Below are 21,461 nucleotides of genomic sequence, written 5' to 3' on the forward strand. Positions count from 1 at the left end.
TTGGCCGTACTCAGCATTGAATCAAAACGCACTAAAGCTGTTGATCTTAATCCGTGTGTGAGGCGTTTTGCCGAACAAGATGGTAATCGCCGCATTCAGCTGTAATAGACATGTCAACTTGATGCTCTGCTCACGGATGAGCATACAAAACTGTTAAGATGATGACCTTACGTGTGTAAATATACATATTTTTCTTTGTGGGGGTCTGCCCCGAAAAAAGTGTTTTAAGTCCTGAGAAAGTCAAATAAGAAGGTGTGTAAAACTACACTGCCCAGCCAAAAAAGAGTAACCACTTTGTTTTAACTAGGCCAGTAGGTAAGGGCTTTCCACTGGAAAATAACTGAAGTATAAAATAATGCATGACTGAAGTGATGGAGACCATGTTTGAAGGCAAACAAAAAGAGGAAATAACAGGTCAAGCAAATCCCCCTCTCAGATTCCACAGCAACCAGAAGAACATAAATACTGGCTGGTGATTTGATTAATCAGCTTTGTGATGGAATAAAAAATGCACAGTGCATTTCCTTAGCTGTGGGTGAGTCCACTGACACCACTGACAATGCTCAGTTGCTGGTGTTTGTGAGTTGTTATGATGAGGCAAAGGGGGAGTTTGTTGAAGATGTGTTGGGCCTGACGAACCTCAGTGGACACACAAGGGGGCAAGACATTTATAAAGCAATAATGGGGATGCTGAATGAAAGAGGGTGCAGCTGCCTTTATTCATAACTGTGATGCTCTTACACTGCCACTCTGAGGGATCAACTACAGACACAATAACAATGAAAACTGCTGCATACAGATTATTTTTGTTTTTGCAACCTCATGTTAAGAATCTTGTTGTAATTGTTTAAAAGTTTGAATGACTGTAATAAACTGACCTTTGTCTCATTGAAACATTTTTTTTGGACCTTTAACCTGTTAGGCCCCAAGCCTGTTTTTCAGGTTTCAGGCTCAAAAATGACATTCCCAGAACAAATGACCATATCTTCCCTTCTAAAAAGGTTTAAATTAATAATCTTTTTTCTCAAAGTAATGATAAACCTGTGAGTTAGATGTAGAAAAGTTAGAATCAATATAGATGGTTTTGATTTTAAAGAAAATTCAGATTGAACATGGTAAAAAACTGTAAATTATAGTGTCCGTCCCAAAAATATTTTGTACTTATAGTGAAAACTAACCTTTGATGATGGGTTAGTAGACTAAAAGCTTTAGGAATCTAAAGTACCCTGTATCAACATTGATGCAAAACAAGTGATATTTGACCTTTTTAGACAGATTTAGCAAAAAAAACCTCTTCTGGGGCCATTTGGGTGGATTTTCCTTATCTCTGGCCCCCCTTCTTCGATTTTGACATGTGACATCTCTTTCTGACCGTCAGAGCCAATACAATCGAAGGGAAATCGTCCCGCACACACTCATGTTAAAAAAAAAAGATGGCATTTTCGCACATTCAATCTTCTACAGAGCGTAGGAATGGCCTGCTCTACTATTTGAAAACGGAATTGTAGTTGTATTGCTTATAGATTATCAGAACATTTCAAAGGGGACACAGCCACATTGGATATTAACCTATGGATTAACTACAGCATCGTTGTTATCGTTTTAATGCCATTGAGGACCAGTTTTGACCAGACAAAACAAAGGTAAGCCATGTTAGCGTTGTAGGCTACCTAGCACCACATGTTTTGATGTACGTTTTTGTTGATAATGTTGCAAGTTTGTATCTTTCAGTGTTAAGGTGGGCACCCTTAGATTCTGTGTCTTTACGATCATAAACGATGTGTTGGATGTGCAGCTAGGATAAGTAATAAGGGAGCTAGGAGTGATTTTCGGTGCAGTAATAGGTTAGCATTTTTCGCTCGGGGCTAATTCAGAGGCTCACTGTTATCATTGTGTTTTTTTTTGTTTTTTTAAATGAAAAAGATCAGTTAAATGATTTTTTTCCCGTTATATTGATATCAAATATTCATAGTTTATTAAATATTAAGGTTCCTTAGACGTTGTTTCCTGCAAATGATGCGATTTCGGCCCCGGAACCGGATCCGTGGGGCTTAAGAGGTTTTAAGATTTGTATTTGAGTACCCCTGGGTTAGAGTTTGTGTGGAGGACTGCACCTTTTCCCGTTAAGTTAGTATTTTATAAATAAAAACATTGCATAGAAACTGGCGTACGCCATTTTTTGAGCCTATATCCCTTTATAAATGAGGCCCCAGGTGAGGGGAGTGAGCTGATTGTAAGAGCCTGGAGGAAGGCGGGATCTGAAATGACAGGAAAGTTATTATGTGCAAAAACAAAAAACAACTATAAATGTGTCGAACCAGTAGAGCACGCTCATGAACTGTTAGCGCCGGAGCCTCGCTACGGGGAAACTGTGGCGTGCATAATTGCTCCGCATTTGCGCATAAGATGAGGCCCCCTGCGCAAGATGTGGCCCTGTGTTCTGCGTGTCGGTAGGGGAGGCCCTGAGTAAGGGCCTTAAAGATTAAAGATTAATGACATGGCTCCCTTCTGAGAGAGCAGATTAGTGTAAGGTCAGCAGGAATTTCTTAAAATGATTAATATTGATGAGTGACATGTATTCAATTTTAAAAGGCTATGAGAAAAACTTTTTTTTTTGGAAAACTAAAGAATTTCTTTCTTTTATTAAACGTGTTTTATAATTAATCTGTCAAACTGTGTCCACCCCAGTGGCGTAGCCACCATAGGGCCAGGGTGGGCCCAGGCCCACCCAGTTTACTCATTGGCCCACCCTGAGAAAGCTTCGGTGTCATTTAAAAAATATGTATTCACCCATTGAGAATATCCAAGAATTCAAAGTGAAATTCAAGTGAACAAATATCCAGCTAATTAATGTTGAATGTGTTTTATCCTCTGAATCGTACTCATTTACGGGAAAAACTGATTGTTGGTTCTGGCGCGTGCCATAATAACGTGAGAGAGGCAGAGAGCTGCCTGCAAAATAAATGATGGCTCAAAGTTCACTAATGAACTTTGGTTTTAAAAAAAAAGCCAGACTCCAAGAAGAGCCCCCACTGCCCTCATCTAGCGGCGATCTATACGATCATTTTCTGATAACGATGAAATAGCCCCGCCTCCCTCTCCCCACGTCTCCCTCTCCCCACCTCTCCTGCTGCTGCTGAGCTGTTAGAAGAAAACAAATGTTAACGGAAACTCTGCCGCACGGTTCCCTCGTCCCTTAGAAGAGGCGGAGAGGTGGGTGTTTTTGATCTGCTGGTGGACCGTCCGGAGAGATATACACAGGGTTGGGTTGTAACGGAATACATGTAACTCGTTACGTAATCAGAATACACAAATAAAGTGTATTCAGCTGGCGTTACATTTGAAAAACGAGTAATCTCATTACAGTTACTTTCGTAAACCTGAAGTGAATACATTTTGGAATACTTATTGGAATTATTGGTGGAAAAGTTTCCTCACAAAATGTAATATTCATTACCGGCAGAACTGTGTGCACACTGCAGCGCTGCAGCATGTCAGTGAGCGAGAGAGAGATGCAGCGTGTCTGTGAGGCCCCGCCCCCGCACGCAGATGAGAGAGAGAGAGATCTCTTTTTAAATATATTGAAAGTTAGAAATGGAGATGGTTAGATAAAATGTGCAAGATAACGTTTATGTAGCATTTCTTTATTTTCGAAATGATGACATTTATAACGGGATCAAATCAAAGTGAATGGCTTGCTGCTGCTGAATGCATGGGGCAAGTGACCGGAAAACGTTTTAAAAGTGATTACATCGTTTCAGATAATAATAATAAATAATAATGATAATTCATTCTATTTAGGGGCGCCTTTCAAAGCACCCAAGGACACCTTACAATTCATAACATATTCTAAGGAAAGGTTTTAAGACAGTACAAAGAATGCAGTCCAGGTGATGTTTTGGGAGCAGATGAGAGAGCTGTCCAGAATGACACCAAGATGTTGTGTTTGTGCTCTTAATAAGCCATTAAAACAGTAAAATATGTGTCTTCTGTTCACCAAAACATACCCATCTGTTATGGAAAAAGAAAGTATTCCAAAAGTATTCTAAAAGTAATTTGCCACCGGTACCGGCGGGGATTGTTGTTAGCTTCTTATGCGCAGAAGAAAAATCTGGCCCACCATATTTTTTACAGGCCCACCCTAAAATACATTTCTGCCTACGCTACTGGTCCACCCTTTAATAAACCTCTGCCTGAGTTACACAATTGGTAGGTGGAGAGCTGGAGTTTCCCGACTGGCTGTTGTTTCTAATTGAAAAGAAGCAAACAGTCCTATGAACCTCTTTCAGGGGGCTTTTACCGCAGTTCCAGTTCCACTGACTGACGCTTATTTTACACCTCCCTATCTCTTTCCTTGTGTATCTTCCTTCATTATAGCTCAGACATGAGATACACAGGATTGATTACAGGGGATGGACCCACAAACCTTGGGGCCAATTTCTTGGAGGCGACATGAAGAGTTAGGTGGAGAGCCAGACCTTCTAGCCCGTCCTGTAGAGGGGAGCAGCCCTGCGATGCACGTCTGATACAGCCTTCATCCGGGCTGAGCTTCTGAGTAAGGCCTGGTGAGCACCGGCCCAGATCCGGCGGCAGCGTCTAATTATGGCATGAGCTGATGGCACCATTACCTCTCCTTTGTTGGACGAAAACAGTGGGGTCTGGTAGCCATTGGCACAATGGAAGGGAGAGGGACCAGTCTCCGCTTTGGGGAGAATGTTATGGGCAAACTCAACCCATGTGAGGTGGTCGCTCCAGGTGGCCTGGTTCTGGGAGACAAGACAACGTAGAGTAGTCTCCAGTTCCTGGTTCAAGCGCTCCGATAGTCCATTAGAGTGGCGCCTAAGAGCCGGCAAAACTCCTTCCAGAATGCGGAAACAAACTGTGACCCTTGTTGGAAACAGTGTCACTAGGAAAACCATGGATCTTGAATACCTGGTTCATCATGACCTCTGCGGTACCCTTGGCAGAGGGAAGCTTGGTTAGGGGGATGAAATTAGCCATCTTGGAGAACCGGTCCACCACTCTCAGGACCGTAGTATTGCATTTGGATGGTGGGAGTCCTGTCACAAAGTCCATGGAAATGTTTGATCAGGGACGTTGGGGAACAGGCAGCGGCTGAAGCAAGCCCATCTGGAACTGAGGTCTTATTACGGCACACACAGGACAGGCTGCTACGTACTCCGCCACTTCCGTCTTCATGGCTGGCCACCAGAACCGCTGTTTGATCATAAACATGGTTAGTTTAACACCAGGATGGCACGTGAGCCAAGACGTGTGAGCCCAGTGGATTACCTTGGAGCGAAGAGACACGGGACAAACAACAGGTTTCTCAGGCACTCCCTAGGTGCCGGGCTCACAACATTCACTTGCTTCACGTCTGATTCTATTTGCCAAGAAAACGCTCCATCCACACGGTTCAGTGGAAGGATGGTTTTGGGTTCTAGGGCAAGTGGTTCTGGGTCGCAAAGGCGAGACAGAGCATCAGGCTTCCGGTTCTGGGACCCAGGATGAAAAGAGAGCGTAAAGTGGAACCTACTAAAAAATAATGTCCACCTGGCCTGGCGAGAGTTGAGGCGTTTAGCTTTTGAAATGTATTCCAGGTTTTTATGGTCCGTGCAGACTAAGAAAGGCTGCTCTGCCCCCTCTAACCAGTTCCTCCATTCCTCGAGGGCAGCTTTGACTGCTAACAGTTCTTTATTTCCCACATCCTAGTTCTTTTCAGCTGTCAACTTACGTGACAGGTAGGCACTCGGGTGCATCTTGTTGTCTTCCACTGATCTTTGAGACAACACCGCTCTCTAATTGGAAGCGTCGACCTCGACCACAAACTGACGCTGGGGATCCGGAATGGTGAATCTTTCCCTGAGGCGCTGGAAGGCGATGTGAGCCTGGGGAGTCCATTTGAAGGGAACCTTTGAAGAAGTAAGAACATTCAGAGGGGCCGCAACAGAACAGAAGTTTCTAATAAACTTCCTATAGAAGTTAGCAAATCCTAAAAACTGCTTAACCATTTTTCTAGAGTCTGGTGTTGGCCAATTGGACACCGCACTGACTTTGGCAGGTTCCATCTGTACCTGATTAGGTGAGATTATTTATCCTAAGAAGGACCGTCTCTGTTTTGAACTCACATTTATCTGCCTTAACGTACAAGTGGTTCTCAAGCAGTTTCTGCAGAACCTAAAGTACATGGTTAACATGGATTTTAGAGTCTTGGAAAATCAAGATATCATCAAGATACACAAAAACTGAAATATTCAGAAACTCCCGCAAAACTTAGTTCACAAAAGCTTGAAAAACAGCTGGTGCATTGCAAAAGGCATCACTAAATATTGAACTCCGTCTTCCACCTAACCCCGTCTTCCACTCATCCCCCTTTCTTATTCCAACAAAGTGGTATGCGTTTCTCAAGTCCAACTTTGTGAATACCTTGGCAGTTTGAAGCAGTTCGAAGGCAGAGGACATGAGTGGCAGTGGGTAGCGGTTCTTCACGGTAATGTCATTGAGATGACTGTAGTCTATGCAGGGTCTCAGTGACCCATCTTTCTTCCCTACGAAGAAAAAACCCGCCCCGGCTGGTGAGGATGAGGGGTGAATAATCCCTGTCTTGAGTGAGTAGGAAATGTAGTCGTCCATTTCTGCTCTCTCCGGTCCTGAGATGGAATATAGTCTCCCTCTGGGGATGGGGGCTCCCGCTAGAAGGTCAATGGGGCAGTCGAAAGATCGGTGGGGAGGTAGCGACATGGCTTTAGATTTATTAAAAACGTCCCTTAAATCGTGGTAGCATGGGGGTACCTTCCGCAGATCAGGATAATCAGGATGATCTACAGCATTTCCAGCATGTTCGATCGGTGCATGAGCAGCTCGTGAATGTTTACATCTATTATTACAATCCCCCCCCCTCGCCTTAATTTTCCCGTAGCGCCAGTCAATCTGGGGGTTGTGGATCTTTAGCCATGGGAAACCCAAAATCACTGGGTGCTGAGCAAATTCGAAAATGTGAAATTGCATTGTTTCTGTGTGGTCCTTATTTACAGTGATCTGAATAGGTTCTGTGCACTGTGAACAAAAGGCGGCCGTCTAAGGCACTTGCGTTAAAGGGGCGAGAAAGAGGGACAGTTTTTACCTGCAGCTGTTGGACTATGCCCCAGTCCATTAGGCTTTCGTCAGCCCCTGAGTCTATTAATACCCCTTGGTCAATGGCCTGATTATTAATGGAGAGGTTTACCTGGGTTACGGGACGAGGAGGAAACAGCAGCCCTCCCACAGACGGCGCTGCATCTCCTCCAGAGAACGCCTGGTCCTACCCAGCTGCATGGGTTCCTCCGAAGCAAGCGGAGGCGCTGTCCTCCGATGGTCCGAAGTCGTGGACTGGAAGGACCTTCCTGGTGGGAGGATTCTCACAGGGAATCCCTGGGGACTGGGAGGACGGACACCTGTGCGCCGGCGCTCCTGCTCCCGAAGTCGGTTGTCGACCCGGATGGACACAGAGATGAGGGACTCTAGGTACCTTGGCACCTTCAGAGGAGCCAGCTGGTCCTTTATCGGATCTGAAAGTGGAGCGGAGCACCGGAGTGTTCCACTCGCTGTGCTGAGGCATCTGCAGAAGTCTTCTGCTGGCTTCTGTGGCAGGCGATGTGTGGTCGAGTATGCGCCTCATAGTGTCTGTGAAGTCGGATAATGAATAACAGATCTCAGAGTCTCTGGACCATTCTGCGGTAGCCCAGGCTGCAGCTCTCCCCATTAAATGGGACACGATGAATGCCACCCTTGCATGGTCTGATGAAAAGGCTCCTGGGTTGTGTTGGAAATGCAGGTCGCACTGCACAAGGAAGGCTGCAGTTATTGGAGTCTCCAGCTCCTCAAGCTAGTAGATCTTGACGCCTTGGGCTGACAGAGCGGCGTGAAGTGTCTTTGTGTTGTCTGAGTCCATTGTCGCCAGTTCGTTCTGTCACAAACTTGAAAACACAAGGTAGTAGGACTCAAATGCACGATCCCAGGAGACAGAGGTAAAGTATTAGAAAAATACTTTATTTCCAATAACAGGTCACAAAAAAGGATCTACGCTTTTGACGAGGTAACAAAAACAATTCCCTCAGAATGAGGATCAAAACTAATTATCAGAAAAATAGCAACAACAGTTGGAGGAGCCTGCGACTTAAGTTTTTCATCGCCATATCTACACTGTAGCTACTGTGCACATATCTCCAAATATTTGGCGGAAATCGGGCTCCATTTAAGGCGGGGCCTCGCATAATGACGCACACCTGCTAGTCTATTCCTCAATTCTTGGTTTTCCAAGGCTAGGACAATAAAGCCTTGAAATCTTCTACATTATACTTCTGGAAGTAGCAATGAGAAGACGGGTACACTGTGGTCATAAAGGGATGGACATGGTCAGCAACAATACTGAAATGATTGTACTCAATTGGTACCCAGGGGGCCAAACTATGCCAATAAAATATCCCCCACACCATTACACCATCCCCACCAGCCTGAACCCTTGATACATGATTTATGTGGTTAAGCCAAATTCTGATCCTACCTTCCGAATTTCCCAGCAGAAATCAAGTCTCATCAGACCAGGCCGATTATCGAGGCCGATATTCCGCATTTGACCGATTATCGGTATCGGCCTTTTTTTATAAAATTGCCGATAAAACTTTGGCTCTGATGCGGCCCTTTCTCTGGCTGCAGTCACCACTCTCTGTACACGAGCAATGTCCCGCCCACAGCGCTATCTGATAGGCTATTACTGAAGTGTCAATCAACACTGAAGATTTTGCGGGCGGGAGCCAGCCAGAGAGGCGGGACCTTCTCAGATTACAGGCAGGTGCGAAGAAAGCAGACACAGACAGAGGCATGCAGCAGCGCTGAGCGGCAGAGCCATACATTTGTTTCGAAGGTAAATCAGTTGAAAGCCGAAGTTCAATAAACATCCCAAACCCCTATGCTGAAGTTGCAAAAACACCACGATCTTATGATCCAATTCTATCAGTTTCCCAGTTACACAGGGACGCGGGAAGTCAGTCAGAGTTGGGGGTGCGTGCAGCGTCTCGCAGCGGAGTAACTGTGGTGCGGAGGGGGGGCTGCGAGTGGAGCCTCGCAGTTTTTCAGGTTGATATGTGAAGCTCATTAGCTAGCCAACATGTATCTAGCAAATGTTTAGCAAGATATTAGAAGTGAGGCTACTAGACTAACGTTATAACGTTGTAATAGCCTCACTTTTAATATTTTGCAAAACATTAGCTAGCACTAGTGTTTTATAGTTGCTCGCAGTTTATTGGGATTTTATGCTAGATAGACAGGCATTGTTTTGATATAATAAATTAAGCATTATTGTTAGTTAAGCATGTCAGCCTGCAGCCCCACTTTTAACTCTGTCTTTCTCTAACTCATTGCAGATCTATGGATGCACTAAAAAAAAAGGAAACCAGTTGTAAGATGTTTAAAAGTTCATTAAACATAATAGGCTATATGCTTAAATGCATTTCAAAGAGGTTGTGTTTGTGTTATTCTACATTTTGACACAAAGATTTTCTGATTTTACTGCAAATGTATATCGGTTCCAAATATCGGTTATCGGTCTCCTTGATTACTAATAATCGGTATCGGTATCGGCCTTGAAAAAGCCTTATCGGTCGATCCCTAGTAGAGATGGTTGTGTGTGAAAATCCCAGTAGATCAGCAGTTTCTGAAATACTCAGACCAGCCTGTCAGGCACCAAAAGACAAAAATAATCTTAAAATCCTGTGGGAATTCTGAGCAGACATGCCTTGTTTTTTGACTGATATGTACCATCCAGTAAAACTTTATTGTAGATAGTTAATTATCATCATCACTCTTTTAACAGTCACTTCTGAGCAAATGGTTATCAACCGTTTCCTCTTGCACCTTATCCATGAGAGCTGTTATGACCTAATATATCATCCATTGGTGTCAAATACTAAGAAGACTCCATAAAAAGAGAGAGAGGTGGTGGGGGGGGGGTTCAGTTGTGAGGACTTACATCCTGGTGTAACTTGTGCTTGTCATTCTGCATGCAATCTGAGACTCAGTGAATGCATTGTTCTTCTTTTGTTTTAATCAGAACTTTTACCACATAGCAGTCATTTTAGTGACACTAAAGCGTGAATTAGCAGTTTTAGTCAACTGATTTCCTCGCAGTAATTCCATTCAAATCTATCCGTGGAACTCCTGTGCTGTTTGTTTGGACATGGGGAAAAGCTGCAGAGTTAACAAGCTCCGCATTCTGTGTGTGTTCTTAGCCCTGGTCTCAATAGCAACCATCATCACGTTGTGGACTATTGCCCTGACAGGAGGAGACAATGGTGACGGGACAGCTCCTTGGGACAGGTAGGACATCCGATCCGACAAAATGTTTGACAAAGCTGTCTCATCAAAGGATGTTAAAAAGTAATAAACAATTTGCTGAAAGTTAAGTGCATGCAGATAGAAAGATCAAATTGGCTTCACATGGTGCCATACAACATGAATGAGAATTTTTTTTTTTTAAATCTTGGTTTATATTGATCCCTGTTGGAGCAAGACAGACTCTTATTTAAATAAAAGTTAAAATTCAAAAGAAACATTGTGTAATAAGTATTAGTGTTTTTCCATCAATGTAAGTAAAAAAAAACACATCAAGTGAAGAAATAACTGTCTCTTCTTCTCCATCTTCTATATCCCCGAGATCAACATTACTTTACTGTGCTCACAGCTCATTGCCTCTGAAATGAATGTGGTGTAATCTTATGTTCTTATTGAAAAAATTGTATGTAACTATTTCATAGTGAGGGCACTATACATAAAATGTATATGGTTTATAGTGTGTCTATTGGTAACAGAACATACAGTATGTAGAGTGCAGTTGTGGCGCCTCCCCCCCTTCAGTGGAAAGCATATTTAATTGTTCAGATAGAGATTATTTTAATAAAACTTCACTAAGTGTGTTTCAATATACAGTAATGTTTAATATATAAAATCAGAACCATTGCAGTATGTTCATTTCCCCTCTCTCGTCTGGGGTACTCAGAAAAGCACCCCAGTAAGTGCAGCAGCCAACCAATCGCTGACCGTTGCTACCCGAAAACTATGCAAGCAAAACATTAAATTCAGCCAATCAGCGCCTTCACATCTGATGGCCAAGGGGCGACAAATTCAGAACCCAAGGCAGTCTGTGCGTGTGAATACTTTGACTTCTGCAGACTCTGGACTTCAGTCCCAGTTTATACTGTATAAACTATGTCCAGGACAAGGTGTTTGGAAGTTTTGATTCATAGTTTAATTAAGCGCTTTGAGCACCAGGAAAAACGCTATAAGATGTATTATTTTTGTTAACCACACTGAAGATTATGGAGGTATACCACACTACACATCTAATTACATCTAATTAAATAACTACATCGAGCCAATTTTGAAGATTTTTGGAGGAGTTGTTTGTAAGGTCAGTTCTAGTCAGTCAGCAGCCTTTGTAAGCCTATCTTCAACCAGTCAGTGAATCTCCCTGCAGAGCCAGTCAGATACTTTGAATCTGTTGATTAGGCTTCTCATATTTGTAAGCCTTAATTTGTCTTAATATTAAGCCCAAAACAAACAAAGTCAACACAAAATCGTGTTTAGTTTAAAAAAAAAATTAGGTTATAAGTAATCTTATTTTTTCCCCCTCAGCTATCGTCTCCCCACTGCTTTGGTCCCTGCCTACTACAACGTCTCCCTTTGGCCTCGGTTCATCTGTGACCCGATAACTGGCCTCTACATCTTTACAGGTAATGAACATTACTAAAACCAATTATTGTGCTTGTGTAGCTGAGGTTTCTGTTTTCTTCTTTTACAATGACTTTTAAAATAAAGCAGCCATTTAGAAGCCAGTGGTTGGTGTTGGCCCACTGCAGGTTACAGGTCAATGGTTATCCATTGTTGTAGCACCCCATTATTCTGACATCCTGTTCTACACAAAACAAACACACATAGCCCAAAAGGCCTTTTGCTCTTAAGATACACAATTTACAGAGGTGGGAACAGTACTCAGATCTTGTACTTGAAAAATACGGTGCTGTGGATTGGCCGCCGTGTCACGAGCTCCTCTTATTTGTATTAGGGTTCTGCCAATGTTTACATTAACCAGTTGAGCCCCCCTATCGGTTAATAAACTGCAGAGCTCGCTAACTAAGCCAGCTGTCACTAACCTGTCGGTTAGTAGCCAGCAGGGCTCGCTGCAGAAGCCTGCTGTTTTTAAACTATCGGTTAATAAACTGCAGAGCTCGCGGCATTCCTCTGTCCCAGATATACCTCCTACACACGCTCATACTAAGCCCACGAGTGCCGTTATAACGCCTCTTGTGGATAGCACTGCACACACCTCCACTCATCCCCTGAGCGTGTACGCACCGCATGATGAGAGCCGGAGTGAAACGCAGCGTGTGGAGGCTCCCTCGCAGCCCTTTCGGTTGCCTCACGGGCAGCGGCGCAGAGGGCTCTGGCGTGGCTCGTCACCATGACGACCACAGCAAATCACGAGCATGTATGTCCGCTCTCAGAGTATTTCTCAGAGTGGCAGCCAGAGGTGGGAGTAAGTCCTACATGTGCAAGTCATGAGCAAGTCTCAAGTCTTGACCTACAAGTATCAAGCAAGTCCCATGTCACTGTGGTGAGAGTCAAGCAAGTCAAGAATGATCAGACAATCATATTAGATTCATATTAACCCCAGAACTGCAGACAATATAGCTGGGACTCAAAAAGTCTGTTCAAAAAGGCAGAATTCCAGGTAAGAAAATCATATAGGGCATTTGCCATTACACATATTTAATTTAAATTTCTGTTAACACTAGAACCGCCAACAGCGTCAGCACCTACATAGATATCATTTTCAAATCATTTAATTTTTTCCTCTTCATCATTTCCTTATAAACTAAGTAGGACGATTTAAAAATCACTTAATTGGGTTCATTTAGAAATTGCTTCAGTTTATCATCATAACAGATCAAAAAGTTCAGATTCATTTTTACAATAAATTAAAGAATGATGCACTTCTACAAACAAAAACAACATAATTAAAACATTTAAACAAACTACATTATTCAAAAGTGTACAGTAACTTCTGATAATAACACAGGGGAAATAAACGAGGCATCTATTTTCCCCTCTCTCTCTCCTTCCCCTGACAGCCCGTCAGTATCAGGGTTAGTCAAAATGGATCACTTGGCTGTTCTAGTGTTCATTTACCGTTTTGTCTTCTCTTTGCAATGCTTAATCGATTTGAAACCAAGTCTAACGTAGCTTAAACTTAACGTTAGCTTTCTAGCTAACACAACACATTCACGTAACTTTCTCTGTGGGGGTTTTTGTAGTGACGAATGAAGTTGGATGTTGTGGTGGTCGTGTCACTGATCTTTATACTGCAGACTCTGCCTACCGCTGTTCTCTTCTTATTAGCGTCATCGACAACATAATCCTTGAATCCAAACTTGCCTATTTTTGGAGTAACGCTAGCCGCTGCCATGTTAACTGAGACTCCTGCCTTCTAGTGGGTTGCCAGGTTTGGGCGCACGGCGCTATAATCATCCAATTACGTTTCGAAAAAACTAAATGTAATATCTCACTACAAAAACAAACGCAAATATTTAATTTTAAAAAGTCAAGTCCTTTCAAGTCATCTGTCTCAAGCTTAAGTCAAGTCTCAAGTCACAAATACCAAGTCAAAGTCAAGTCAAGTCTTTTATCAATGTTAGTCAAGCAAGTCTCAAGTCCAAAAATATGCGACTCAAGTCCGACTCGAGTCAAGTCATGTGACTCGAGTCCCCACCTCTGGTGGCAGCGCATGTGGACCAACCCAGTCTCACGGCATTTCGTGTTATAGTCACAACATCAAATCTATTGATTCGTGTTCACCAACACGATTTTCCCCCTTTTTTTCGTGTCACACAGAACGATTTTAAAAGCAATGTATTTCTATTGGTAGTGTGTTTCGTGCCTGCAACACGTCTTTTTGTCCGGTCGGGTCTTGGAAGACGGGAAGCTGTGTGGTTCATAAAAACATGTTCTTTATATGTAAAGTCTATGGTTCTTACTCAATATCAAGCTGCAATTATTGTTTTTATTTTAAATCGTATAATGTCTGACTTTTTTTTGTTTTTTTGCCATCAGTGAGGAAAAGAAATGGGCCTTAGAGCCTCAGAATACTTAAATCTTTATTTTTTTTAAATCTTTTTTTCCTTCTAATTTGTTACTCTTTTCTAAATAACACACTGTTATTTACTCAACAATAACAGCAGATTGTCGGGCCTCCTTCCTATTTATACCGGAAGTGAGCACGAGGGTGGGGCCCACCTCGCAGGTGCCCGTGGACTACAAGTGTTTCAGTGCTGCGCGGGTGCGCAGGGGATTACCCAATAGCGATAGCCTTAGAGGGCTACACCTATACTCACAGAAGATGGAGTTACAGTAGGTAACTTCAGTTGTTGCTGTATGTGAGCTGTCACAAGAAAGAGGAAGCGAGATCCCGGGCCGGAGTGCTAGTGAGAGTGTGGAAAAGTTCAAACCTGCCTCACCTTCTAGCAAATGTCCAGTCACTGGATAACAAGCTGGATAAACTCAGAAGCAGGATGCCTTTTCAGCGCTGGACGAGTTCTATGGTGTAATGGACAGGACAGAAAATTCACGGCCGGGGACTTTACATCCGCCGACATGAGAAAATCCTGCCGAAGTACTACCAGCACATCAGCTGGCCGACGCGCGGTAGTAACAACATGTATATAAAGCATATAAAGCTCTCCCTCACCCTCCCTTTGGCAAATCAGACCACATCTCACTGCTGCTGCTGCCTGCTTACAGGCAGAAACCAACCCAGTCTCACAAAAAAACATGAAATAGCTACGTTAATCCACAGGGCAAAACGTAGTATATTCACAAATAACCCTCTCAAGACGTGACATGGATACAATATCTTTTCAATAGTATGTTCCTGCAATGCTGGAGACTGCAGTTTCAGGACCGCAGTCCTGGGACCGGACCGCAATCCTTGGACCCTAGTTTTTTTGCAACATCGCCACCTAGCGAACTGGATGCCCGCAAATGTACAACCAGCGAGTATTGAGTGGTACAGTCTCAGAGTCAATGGGATTTCTCCATAGGATTTTGGAAAATAGCTGGAAATAAGGTGTGTGGATGACTCAAATTTAAGAGACGGATCACGCTTTGTTCTACGACATTAAATACATCAGCAGTGACCCCACTGGTGATTTTTGAAGAGTTTACTTGTCTGAAAAAAGATGGTTGTTAACAAGTGGCTGAATAGGACTACAGAAGTTGTCGAGAACGTTGTACGTCATTACGTCGAACACGTAAACACTCCCGCTAAGTTTGTTTGCCCTGTTTGGCTTGAAAGCAAGTACCTGCACTCTTGCAAACTGTTAAAACAAACGCTTCAACTTGTACAATTCTGAATCTGTATTTTTGAATATGGATCTTAAGTTGGCATGACGTTGAAGTCACGACCCTGCTTTACTCGGCTGTCGTTCCTTTATAGCATAACGTTAGCATTTAGCTTCTGGAGATTAGATTTATGATTTGAAAATTATAAAAGTAGGGTAGACATGTGGGGATTATCTGGCAGAACAAAACGTGCATTTGTCAAACAGGTTCGCTTTCCACAGACCTTATTTCGAGCTATTTTTCAAAATCCTATGGAGAAATCCCATTTTTTGTCGAGGGAACCCATGCGCAGTTTACTTCTGGGTAAATACGTCATCCCTGCACCACTCTATTGAGTCTCATACATAGCGAGTCTCTTTAGACATTGGAATGCTTGTTATTAACGATCTAAAAATGCATGACATTTTTTTTTTTTTGCAGAAATTAAAGAAATATGATGAAAATATTTTTTTATATTTAGCGGGTCTCTTTAGAAATTGTAATGCTTGTTATTAACGATCTAAAAATGCATGAAAAATATTTTTAGGATGATTTCGTTTTATTTTGTGTCTAACTTTCTATTGCTGGGAAATGACGGTGGAAGTGAATCCCTTCCTTGTCTCTCACCGCCCCATGTCCCCATCCTCCCTCCCTCCGTTTTTCCGTTCTCCCAGACCCCTCTGGAGTCTCCTAGTGGTATTTTATCATGCTTTAATGAAGTGTTCATCTTAATGGAATTTACCAACATTCCCCATTTCCCCTAGTTTCATTTATCTTGTGCATGCCCAGTGACAGAAAGAGAGCAGCCATTCATATGAAGCCTTTGTCGCTCCAGAGGCAGAAAACCACTAAAACAACCATCATTAACACTAGAATATCAATACAAACTTCAATTTATAGAAAACCAATAGTGGTGATAATACAAATAATATATGAGATTAACCCTTGTGCCCTCCTCAAATGTACTACCTCTGGACACCTCATTATTTATTACAAAAAGACACACACAATTATATATTTTCAATATAATTAGTAGGGGGATGGGGCTTTGGTCGTTTTTAGAGTCTTGAATATATCAAAGTTTAATACAAAAATGGATTTGATTGCATTGTTATTTTTTACGTAGTGTCAGATACTACTTCTGGACACCTTTGTGGCCAAAAATGCCTAATTTCTCACACTCTAATTGTCGTTCATCTTCATGTATGAAGGTAGATATGGTGCAAAATGCGAGAGCGTGTAAAACCTGATGTGAGCACTTGCAGAAAACAAATCTGAGCTTGTGTGCATACATTTACACTTGTATAAAATATCCACTTAATTTTGAACCAAATGTACACTTGTATAAAATATCCACGTAACTGTGAACCAAATTTGAAGTCACAGAAGAAAAAAAAAAGTTTTGTAGCTTGTAGAAAAAAAATGAACTTAGTGATGAAATATTCACTTGCAGAAAAATACATATTTTTCCATAATAATATAAGATAATTTACAAAGGCTTTAAAAACCCAGAAGGAGCCCAAGAAAATTATAAAATGTGTCATTATTTCAGTACAGTTCAATTGATTTTATTTTTATAAACGGTTATCAACCATTAGTGCCAAAGCAGTAGGCTATAATATATTAATTACTGCTGTAGACTACAACCACTACTTGTTTAGCTAGCATAAACTCAACAAAGCTAGCGTTAGCTGGCTAACTGACGTTATTTTGCGGCTAAACTGCACGATATAAAACGGTGGTCTTCAAAGCGGATTTAATCCTCGATCACAATAATAATATTCAAAGTAATACTGGGCAAGTAATGGGCAAAACTTACCGTTGATTGACGCGCCATGTCAGCGGACTGGTAGCGACACGAACCGTCAGCCCCGCAGTCATCCGGTACGACCTGACTATGGCTGTGACTGTGACTGACCCAAGCCTCATCATTCTGATTGCTCCGCCCCTTCGCGCCAACCCCCCTCCCTCCCCCCACATCTACAGGTGAAAATTACTTTTGCGACACATTTATCGCAAGAAGTGTAGCAAAAGTCAAGACTGCAGATTCGTCGATTTATACTGCCACAGAGCAGATTCGTCAAGTTGTAATGACTGATTTGAGAGCTGGAATAATCAAGTTGCAGTTGTAATGGAAAATATATTTAAAAAATATGTATTTTTCTGCAAGTGAACATTTCATCACTAAGTTCATTTTTTTTCTACAAGTTACAAAACTTTTTTTTTTCTTCTGTGACTTCAAATTTGGTTCACAGTTACGTGGATATTTTATACAAGTGTACATTTGGTTCACAGTTAAGTGGATATTTTATACAAGTGTAAATGTATGCACACAAGCTCAGATTTGTTTTCTGCAAGTGCTCACATCAGGTTTTACACGCTCTCGCATTTTGCACCATATCTACCTTCATATTCATGTCTCCTATTCGCTAGGTGGCAGTGTCACGAAAAACTAGGGTCCTAGGAATGCGGTCCCAGGACCAATTTGCATGTCTGCCCGATTTACACTGCGCAAGCGCAAGTTGGTCTTCCATATTGGAAAGCTACGTACGGCAACCCAAGTAGGACATTTGACACAGCAGCATTTCGCAAAGGAGAACATTTATCTGAAAGAGAGAGATGAGTTATTGTTTTCACAACGTAATTTCCCGATTATTTAAGAAGAAATCCTTTAAGTGGGTTAAGTACATTCTTAGAATAAGTGAGAAATGGATTTAACTTCTGTTTGACAGCTATCATACTGATAAGAAACTGTAAATGTATGCAATCATTTATGGCATTAATAGTTTATATCTAATTCTTAACTGTGAATTGTTTTAATTTATTTAACATTAGAAATGTATTAGTCTGGCCAAACTTTTTCTGTTGAGATTCCTGGAAAAGGGAAATTACTTTTCATACAAAAAAGTTGATTCAAGAACAAAACTCTGTCATTAGATCAGTACGGATGTCAAATGGCCTATTTGGATTGCCGTACGTAGCTGTCCAATATGGCAGACCAACCAGCGCTTGCGCAGTGCAAATCGGGCAGACATGCAAATCGGATAGTCACATGCGGTCCTGAAACTGCAGTCTCCGGCATTGCAGGAACATGCTACTTTTGTTCCTATTCATTTCTAATGACCAGTGTCCATGTCACGTGATCGTAAACTTGACCAGCGTGAGAAAAAATACATATTTTTTGTGGAAAATCCTAAATTGTAGGATAGTTTGGCCATTGGCCATGTCTTTTGATTCGATTTCTAGCGAGAAGTGTATTGTACTTTTAAAATCCACGTCCAGTGGATGTGTAGGATCTATAGTATAGATATTACGAAGATTATTTGAGGTCCCACCAGGAGGACGTGTATATTCTACGTATTTTAAAGTGCTCTGCGCGCACCCCCTGAAATTGTGAGATTGATACTCTTTCCCCCTATTCATTTCTATTGACCAGCGTCCATCGTCCACTCTCACCAGGTGAAAACAGTATTTCCGGTCTCTGCATTTTCATAGGAACTAAGGTGGTTGCTAGGGATGCATATCATTCGCCTCACTGATTTTACAGTGATATCTGCAGTCATCAACTAAAAATCATTAGTTTGTCCTATTATTAATTGGTTTAAATTGTGTAAAATGCTTTTGTGTTTTTTCGTCTCTGGTTTGAGAGACACATTTCCTTTTTAAGAATTTTGGAAAGCCGGAAACATTACGCTACCCATAATCCTCAGCTATTGTTGAAGCTCATTGATTGGATGTTTTAGTCGCAATGCACGTTGGGATATGGTGTTTATGCGATGCAGAGATGGAGTACTCGAGTCCTGGACTCGGACTCGAGTGCCGATTTTCGGGACTCATGACTCGACTCGGACTCGCGCACTGATTGACGTGACTCGGACTTGGACTCGTGAATTCTCGGGCACGCTGACTTGGACTCGGACTCGTGAATTCCCCCCCCCCTTGATGACTTGGACTCGGACTCGGACTCATGAATTTCCCCCCCCACGATGACTCGGACTCGACTTATACATTGACGCTCTGACTTGGACTCGGACTCGAGCAAGTTTTCTCTGGAGTCTGATGTCCTCTATCCTGGCATGTGCACCTGTGAGGCGAGTTCACGTACTGGGCCCCGCTATTCCAGTCTAGAGATGTCTAGAGACACCCCGCATCGTGCTGTATGCTTTCACACATTCTGCTTCCATATTCGAAAAGAGCATCGCAAAATGCTCGTTATGTGGAAACAATATTGAAGAGAAGGCTCCGTAACACATTACTCTAAGGATCAAGTTCAGACATATAGGCTGTCTTGAACACTATCATCAGAGTAACGTGATCTAATCAATAAATAAAGATTCAGCTGATAACACGAAAGCACATGGCTACTTAACATGCAGAATGACGTCTTTCTGGGGCTTAATCTTTATCAGTAAACCGAGTTAACCGGTAAAAGTTCCTTCAAAATAAGAGTCCCGAACTTATTACTATCAAAATAAAAGTGCAAAACGAAAACTTTACCATAGGAAAATATAAAAACGTCTCTAAAAGGTAACTCATTTTAAATATAGTTAGACATATTAAAGGTCATTTACAATAATAATAATAATATTAATATTAGTAATAAGATTTATATTTGTATAGCACCTATTACAAGAATTGTAGCCAAACTCGCTTCACAGCAGTTTAATAGACAGATTAGCATAACATGACAGGATAAAAGCAATGTAGAGGAGCAGCTACATTTCAACACATATATCCACAAAGGTTAATACATGAAGACTTGTGACTCGGACATAGGTAATGATGACTCGGACTCGGACTTGACTTGGACTCTTCTTAGGTGACTCGGACTTGGACTCGGACTCGAACACAGGTAATGATGACGATGACTCGGACTCGGACTCGACTCGGACACTCCTTGGGTGACTCGGACTTGGACTCGGACTCGAAGACAGGTAATGATGACTCGGACTCGACTCGGACACTCCTTGGGTGACTCGGACTTGGACTCGGACTCGACTACGACTCTCCCTTGGTGACTTGGACTCGGACAAGAAGAGTGGTGACTCGAGAGTAACTTGGTGACTTGACTACAACACTGTGCGTTAGAAAATACGAAAACAGTTTTTAAAAAGAAAATAATACTTCATTCCGCATGTGCTTGCTTTTCTCTTTGAAAGTCATCACACAACTGCATTGTAATAAACACATCTGCCGTAGTTCTTTATTTATAGAGCCCAGCAATACTTTTGGACAAACTGGAACTCTTTCACCCCCTGTCGGCGGCGGTTAAAATAGAATCGCCCCGTCAAAATTGAAATCCCCTATTAATGTATTGATTATAGGTCCGGGTCCTTATAGGTCGGCGTCTGGGTCTGGATCCAGACCGCAGTCCGCCTGTTGCCGACCCCTGGCCTAGAACAACCTCAACCTATACAAGTAACCACGTAAGCCATGCTACTGATGCTGGACAGTTTTTCCGTGGGTGCACAATAAACGGCAACATACACATTAATTTAAAGGTGACCTATCATGCAAAATGCACTTTTGTACGTCTTTTATACATGAATATGTGTCCCCTGTGTTCCAGGGAACATACCAAGTGTCAGAAAACACAACCCTCTCTATTTTCTTCCATACCCAAATCTCTAAAAACGGGGCTGCAACGGATCTGATACAGACTGATCCAGATTTGAATTATTTTCTCCGACACAGAAGGGGTGCTCCGCCTATATGGCCAACTCTCCACCTATCAGAGGAATGTGGGGTTGGGCCACGGCCGGCCATTGCCTCTCGAAAGCGCTGGAGACGCTGTAGTGCATATGCCAGGCCTGTAAGTGGCGCTGTAGTCGGCCACAAAAGCAGCGAAGAAGACTTCCCGTGCATGGTTGCCATGGTTGCCCTTCTGTTTATTCTCCACTGTGGCTCTTTTTCTCCCTCCCCGTCGAGGCAAGCACTGTAATTCTCTCCGGTTAGTCCACCAGCAGATGACAAACACCCACCTCTTCGCCTCTTCCAAGGAACGAGGGGAGGGCAGAGTTTCAGTTCGATTTTTTTCCGCTGGTCAACATGTC

The 21,461-nt window shown here is 42.5% G+C and overlaps 1 protein-coding gene across 3 annotated transcripts in view; it reads left to right on the forward strand.

The window, feature by feature from the left end:
* Window positions 1–10,002: 10,002 nt before the first annotated feature.
* LOC307041411 (aminopeptidase N-like) overlaps window positions 10,003–21,461 on the forward strand; it is a 388,536-nt gene continuing 377,077 nt past the window's right edge. For all 3 annotated transcript variants that reach the window (XR_013808750.1, XM_079684804.1, XM_079684805.1), the window contains exons 1-2: window positions 10,003–10,353; window positions 11,668–11,765. Coding sequence is in view for 2 of the 3 variants with exons in the window: in XM_079684804.1 (XP_079540930.1) it covers window positions 10,214–10,353; window positions 11,668–11,765 (238 nt within the window). In the remaining variant the exon portion in view is untranslated. The remainder of the gene's footprint in view (window positions 10,354–11,667; window positions 11,766–21,461) is intronic.

The sequence above is a fragment of the Notothenia rossii genome, assembly GCF_949606895.1.
Source record: "Notothenia rossii genome assembly, chromosome: 5".
In the NCBI taxonomy this organism is placed as follows: Eukaryota; Metazoa; Chordata; class Actinopteri; order Perciformes; family Nototheniidae; genus Notothenia; species Notothenia rossii.